The sequence below is a fragment of the Monoraphidium neglectum genome (assembly GCF_000611645.1).
Source record: "Monoraphidium neglectum strain SAG 48.87 unplaced genomic scaffold scaffold02752, whole genome shotgun sequence".
Taxonomy (NCBI): domain Eukaryota; kingdom Viridiplantae; phylum Chlorophyta; class Chlorophyceae; order Sphaeropleales; family Selenastraceae; genus Monoraphidium; species Monoraphidium neglectum.
This window is the reverse complement of record NW_014010876.1, coordinates 1-6,487: the sequence shown is the minus strand read 5'-3', so window position 1 is coordinate 6,487 and position 6,487 is coordinate 1. Positions and strand designations below refer to the sequence as shown.

Sequence of the window (6,487 nt, the reverse complement as noted above, 5' to 3'; positions counted from 1 at the left end):
CCCCTCTCTCACCCTCCCCAGTGTGTCGCCACGGTCGGCCCCAGGGCACCCTGAGCAGCTCCAACAGCAGCAGCAGCATCGCCCCCAGGCCCCCGCGGCGCAGCCGCCCGCGCAGGCGCCGCACGCGTCCCTAGGGGGCGCAGGGTCCCCGCCCGTGGTGAAGCAGGTGGGGCGCTTCATGGTGACTGAGGGGTCTTCGATGGACCTGCGGGAACAGCTGCAGCAGCTGGCTCTCGCCCAGCAGCAGCAGCAACAGCAGCAGCAGCAGCAGCAGCAGCAGCAGCAGCAGCAGCAGCAGCAGCAGCTACGCGGCACAGTGTCCGGCGCCGCACGCGGCGCGCCGCAGCCGGGCCTGCTCGCGGCGGCGGCCGCCAAGGTGCTCGCGGCGGCGGGCGGCGGCGCGGCTGGGGCAGCGCCAGAGGAGCATCGGTACCAAGCAGGGGGCGTGAGTACGATGCCCCCAGCGTTGCGCACCGACGTGCCTACAACCCAACTTCCCTCTGCACTTCTGCAAGAGCAGCAGCCACCTCAGCCACAGCAGCAGCCGCCGCAGCATTCGCCGCAGCAGCCGCCGCCTGACGTCGCCCCTCCCAGCGTCGCCCTCTTGCCCGCCGCCGCCGCACCGGCCGCGTGGGCAGCTGGCTCCGGGGCGCCCGCAAGCCTGGCGCTGCAGCTGCCCCGCAGCTTCCGACTGGGCTCGCAGGACCTCCAGGAGTGGCTGCTGTCTTCCCCCATGTCCGCAGCCCTCAGCCCCCCGCCCGCCTTGGCGGCCGCGGTCGCTGGGGCGGCCCGCGAGGCGGCGCCGGCGCCGGCAGCCGCTAGGGCTGTGCCGCGCATCTCCTTGGACGCACCGCCGGCGGCGCTACCCGCAGTGGCTTCAGTCCAGGCCGGGGCCCCCAACGGATATGGGGAAGCGTCCGGGTCGCTGGACACGCCACGGGGTGCTCCAGACCAGGGCGACGGCCTGCAGCAGCGGCAGCAGCAGCAGCAGCTGCAGCAGCGGCAGCAGCAGCGGCAGCGCTCGCCGCCGCCGCGCGGGCCGTCCGCGGCCGCGTCGCCGCGCCCCCACACGCGGCCCCAGTCACGTAGTGACCAGGATGCGGGCGCGGCGGGCTCCCCCCGGCAGGCCGCGGCAGCCCTGAAGCAGCAGCAGCAGCAGCAGCAGCAGCAGCAGCCAGTGGCGGGTGCGGGGCGAGAGGTGCTCGAGCCCCACCCGCAGCAGCATGCACCGGCGGCCGGCGGCCGACAGTGATCGAGCCCCTGCATATTGCTCGGGCTTTGAGATTCAGCGGCAACTAGCCAGGCACCCAGCGCAGCGCCGCGCGCTGATCAGTCCCACGCTTTTGTTCCCACTTCCATTTTGCCGCCAGTTCTCTTGATTTTTTCGACACAAGTAGCGTTCTGTGTGTCTTGCGATGCGCTTTGCTTGCACTGCCAAACATTGCCAGCCTTCTGTTTTCTTCCAGAACCACAGCCCACAGCCGCCGCGGAGGGCGTTCGCGCCACTCCGCGGCACCGCAGCGTTACCACTTCCATGGAATCCCCAGCCATGACCCCTCATCCGCCGCCCGACCCCCGACAAGCGGGTGCGTGCGGGCACGCCCTGTGCGTTCCTTCATGCTCCTCGTGCTGTGCCCCTCATCGGGTCTCCGAAGCAGGGTCTGTCTGGTCGTGTTTGCCCGCGCACATCCCCACTTTGACCCTCTCAACCCAACGCAGCAGCAGCAGCAGCAGCAGTAGCAGCAGCAGCAGCAGACACCCCCCGCGGTCCGCGCTTGACGCGGCGCCTGGCCCTGCCCTGTACCACCGACCCCCTAACCCTCCGACCTCACACTCCCCACCATGAGGCCTGGCCTCCCCTCACAATACCCACCCCAACTCCTGACCGCCCGGGCGCGCCGCGACGACCACGGCGTGCGCCCGTTCCCGCGTCGCCCGTCCCATGTGTGTAGCGACGCTTTGGCCGGCACTGCTCGACCGTTTGAACATTCTTTGGGGCGCACCGTCGGCACCTGCCGCTGCTGCCCGCGACTTTCGGCGCGCTCTGTGTGACGCACGTGACGCTGCGTGACGCATGTGACTCTGGGCTGGGCTCGCCTGCCTCCTGTAAGAGCTATGGCGGACGCGTCGCAGCACCCGCAAAGCGGACCGGCCAGTGCAAGGATGGACCTCTTTCGTGCCAATTCGGCTCGGCGCCGTGACCAGCAGACTCGCCCAGCCACCCTGATCAATACGATCCGACCCCCTTGCTCGCTCGCCCCTGTGCATGGGCCCTGCGTTCCGCCTCACGCGCCCTCGACGCGTTCCCCTTCAGCGGCCCATAGCGAGGAGAGCGTGCCGCGTGCATTGGCTCGCCCACCGAAGCCGCCCATGGCGACAGCCGACGCGGGCGTCCTGGCTCGCGTGCGGGGACTCCTATCGCTCGCTGCTTCAGTGGTGCGCACACACTGGGGTGCCAGCCAGATGCCCACAGCCGGCTGGCGGCTGCGGCGTGCGTTATTGCAGCAGCTGCCGCCGCCGCGCAGGCAGCATGAGCAGCAGCAGCGACGTGAGCGCTGTGACCCAACTTAAACTTGGCCGGGTATGCCCTGCGTTACACAATGGGCTCACGCATGCGGTGTGCCATGGATATGATCCAGCGGCGGTGTGGGAGGCTGGACTGGACAGCACGGAAGGTGGACAGGCACAGCAACAGGTAAGCATTGCGATCACACCAACCAGGCGCACCAACTGCCCAGGGTTTGGAGGTTGAAACATATATATGTTACTGAGTGCGAAATACGAGCGCCGTGCCGCGCACGTCGCGTGACGGCTGTGCTGCAAGGGGGCTTTGCTGCCCCGGCTGAAGCGGTGCGCAGAGGGAGCGGTGCGCAAAGGGAGCGGTGCGCGGAAGTGGCGGCGCGCGTGGGGCGCGCCTGGCGTGACACGGCCCAGGTGAGCGAGAGGGCACGTGCCTTGGTCCAGGGGCATCCACGATGCGCGGCCTTTGCAGCTCGCGCGCAGTCTTTGCGAATTGCAACGCTACAAACACTGATATGACGCAGGTACACTTTCAGAGATGTGGACAACGCGGCACACGCTTGAAGCAAACCCCCGCACGCCCCCTCAACGCACTGGCACAAGGCAGTGCCAAACCGCGCAGCGGCGCGCGACGCATCGCTCTTGTGATGGCGACGCAGGCGCTGTGCCGGAGGGGCCGTCAAGGGGGTGCCTGTTGGGGCGGGGCAGCGCCACTCCTTGGCTATCTAATTAAATGGCGACTCAGCCGCTGTTAAGGTCGGGCGGAGAATGACGTCGGCGCCAAACGGCGCGACAACACCCCAGCTTCGGGGCAGCGTCGGCACTCAAGCCATACAGACCACGCTGCCACTCTTGCGCTCGCAACTCTCGCGTCCGCCGCCGCCCGAGCCGGGTCGCCGCCGCCCGGATCTCGTGCTGTGATCTCAGCTCGCATTGTGATCTGAGATCACATGCGGCTGGTGATGCCGGGGCTCTGGATGTCCAGGATCGAGTCTACGATGTGGTGAGGCAAGTCACCATTGACAGTGGGTGAGAGAATGAAATTGAGTGGGTGCGTTAGATCCAGCCCAGCAGTGCTCAGCACAGGCAGAGCCGCAATGACGCAAGCAGCTGCGCAAAGCTAGAGTCGTAGCAAAGCATCGGGCTGGGAACGAGGCATTTTGTCATCCTTCCCAACTCGACGCTTGCTGCTGCTGCTGCTGCTGCTGCTGCTGCTGCTGCTGCTGCTGCTGCTGCTGCTGCTGCCCCTGCTCCTGCTGCTGCTGCTGCCGCCGCTTGCTGCTTGCCACCACTATGTGTTGCCGGTTCCGATTCTCACTGGGCGCCACCACAGCAGCGGCGGGGTGTTAACTAGCGGGGCCTCACCGTAGCAGAGGGTGGTGAGAAAATCAGAGTACTCCTTGCCCTGCGGTGGAGGCGGACGGAGCGGTTGAGGGCGGTTGAGAGAGGTGAGGGGGAGATAATTTTGGCGCCAAGGGGCGCCCGGCGCTCCAAAGCAAGACAGGGGCAGAGAGACGCGGCCTGGAGCCGCATCCCCTTTGTGGCAACGGAGGGAAAGGTTCTGATCCGCGCCCGAGCCGTGCCATCTGGTCAGGCGACAGGATAGGGGGGCGCTGTGTTGTCCCAGCAACATGCCTAAACACAGTGCGCCCATACTGCCGTCCACGCCGTCGTCCCTGCCATGCAAAGCACTCTGGATGTTTGCGTGCACTTTTGCGCAGTGAAAAGCCAGCGCCCACGCACCTGTATGGTGCCGGCCAGCAGCTTCCGAGCCAGGTCGAACTTTGAGGCGTGGAACTTGGAGTCACCCAGCTGGCTGCAGGGGGTGAGGGCGAGGGATGGCGGTGGACGCCGGGTGGGGTGTGCCGGGGATGGGGCCGGGGTGGGGGCGCGGTGGGTGAGGCGGGGCATATTGAGGATGGAATCTTGGGGGGAGGTCATTCTAGGCATTGGTCCCCAAATGATTGATACCTCCAGGATTAGACAAGGAGGGCAAGCCTGTGGCCCCATGACAGCCTGGCTCCGCAGTCGGCAGCGCCGGGGCCGGCCCTGCGCCAGTGCTCTCACACACCATCCCGATCCGCACCCAGGGCAACGTGACCTCCACAGGCGCACGACACGAAAGCCATGTGCCAGCTGCAGGCGGGCAGCCCCCAAAAAAAGGCACCCCGCCCTCGAGGAGGCCGGGGCGTGAACTCACGCCCTGAACTTCTCGGTCTCCTCGTTGAGCAGCGCCACCGCCCACTCCGCGGTCACCTCCCGCCCCTCCAGCGTGCGCGCCCCGTGGCGCACCCACTGCCACAGCTGGCTGCGGCTGATCTCGGCCGTGGCCGCGTCCTCCATCAGGTTGTGGATGGGCACGCACCCGACGCCCCTGGACGGGTTACGTATGAGATGGGGCGTGGCGGACAGAAGAGAGGGTGTGTGTCGAGGGATCTCGCTCTTGCAGGGAGGGCCGAGGGGGTCCGCAAAGGGGCTGTGCGCGTGCCGCTGGGGTCCGCAGCGGGGCGGGGCGGCGAGTGCCTGTGTCCAGCCGCAAGCCCGTTTTGGGGATGCCGGCGACCCAAATCACCGGTGACCGCGGCCACACCCCGGTGACGCCACGGCCGCGGCCGGCCCCCGGTGACGCCGCGCACCTGAGCCAGGACTCCATGTAGGCGAGGGCAATATTCATGTTGAGGCGGATGTCGCTCTCCCTGAACCCCTGGGCCAGGCCGCGCGTAGACAGCAGGTCGGCCGCCGTCACCCTGGGGGCGGCCGCGGGAGGGGGGCGAGGGGGCGGTGCGTGGTGCAGGGGCGGCGTGCTCTCTCGTGCGGCTTTGCTGTCGTTAGCGCCCGGCCGTGGGGTTGCGGTGCGGCCGCTGCATGGGCGTGGTGCTGACAAGGATGGCAAATCAGGGCAGGGCCCCCAAGTCGCAGCCTAATTTCTTCCACTCCTCCCTCCTCCACACCCTGCCTCTTAGCCTCCCCCCTCCCGCGCTCCAGCGGCAGCCTTGAAGGCATGCTCGGGAGGCAGGTGCGCCCAAAAGCAGGCGCGAGGCCGCGGGCGCGCACCTGACGTCCTCGCGGCGCACGTACAGCTGGTTGGGCTGCGGCATGTGGGTGTTGAAGATCTCCAGGGCCACCTGGGGTAGGGGTTACACCGGGGTTACAGCAGAGTTACACTAGGGTGACACCGGAGTTACACCGCGGTTTCAGGGAGGAGTGCGACAAGCGGGTCCGCAGGGAAAGCCAGGGGTTGGCCATCAGGCGGGGGTCACCAATCAATGATCAGACGGCCAAACGTCTGAAACCCAATATTCAGTCAAAAAAGCTCTCCACATCTGGCATTCGAACCCCCAACCCCTGGATGCGCACCTTGACGAGCTCTGGGTGTGCCACCCAGGTCCCGTCGTGGCCCGCCTTGACCTCCCGCAGCTTGTCCGCGCGCACCTGGCGGATTGTTTGGGGGGGGCCGGGGCCGGGGGGTGCGGCGTCAGGGGCGTTCGGAGGTGGCGTGGGGTGCGGGCAGGGTGCCGGGGTCGGGGCTGGGTGCCCTGGCGGGCGGCTGCGGGTTGTCGTGCGTTTTGGCGGGCGTTTTGGCGGGAGGACTGGCACAGACAGCTGTGCTGCTTGCTGTCCCCTGGCAAAAAGCCAGGGGACAGCAATACGTTGTTTCACAATATTTCTCACACCTCCATCTGGCCAGGCCGCATTCAATGCAGGGCTTGAAAAACGCGATCCCCCTACACACACACACATCCACACACACGTCGACGCGCGCACGCAAGCGCGCACGCACGCACACACGTGTGCATGCGCGTTCAACATGAAAACCACAACCGAGAACCCTGCCACACCTTTGCGAGCGCGGCCTGGTTGGCCGCGGGGTCGTTCTTGATGGGAATCTGGGCGGCCATGCCCCCCATGGCGTGCACGCCCCGCTTGTGGCACGTCTTGATCAGCAGCCTGGGGGAGGTTCAGGGGG

General features: G+C 67.4%; 2 protein-coding genes across 2 annotated transcripts in view; one reads left to right on the top strand and one right to left on the bottom strand.

Moving 5' to 3' along the window:
- Positions 1–1,252, top strand: part of MNEG_11458 (hypothetical protein) — a gene marked incomplete at both ends in the record, with an annotated part of 3,442 nt that extends 2,190 nt beyond the window's left edge. The window contains 2 exons of the mRNA XM_014040071.1: positions 104–445; positions 704–1,252. Coding sequence (XP_013895525.1) covers positions 104–445; positions 704–1,252 — 891 coding nt within the window. The remainder of the gene's footprint in view (positions 1–103; positions 446–703) is intronic.
- A 2,214-nt stretch (positions 1,253–3,466) lies between these two features.
- MNEG_11457 (malate synthase) lies at positions 3,467–6,428 on the bottom strand (the record flags this gene model as incomplete). The annotated part of the gene is made up of 9 exons (XM_014040070.1): positions 3,467–3,513; positions 3,698–3,811; positions 3,886–3,925; positions 4,264–4,336; positions 4,721–4,894; positions 5,157–5,267; positions 5,575–5,645; positions 5,878–5,952; positions 6,360–6,428. 9 exons carry the CDS (start codon positions 6,426–6,428, stop codon positions 3,467–3,469), a joined length of 774 nt encoding a protein of 257 aa, XP_013895524.1.
- Between the last annotated feature and the right edge of the window lie 59 nt (positions 6,429–6,487).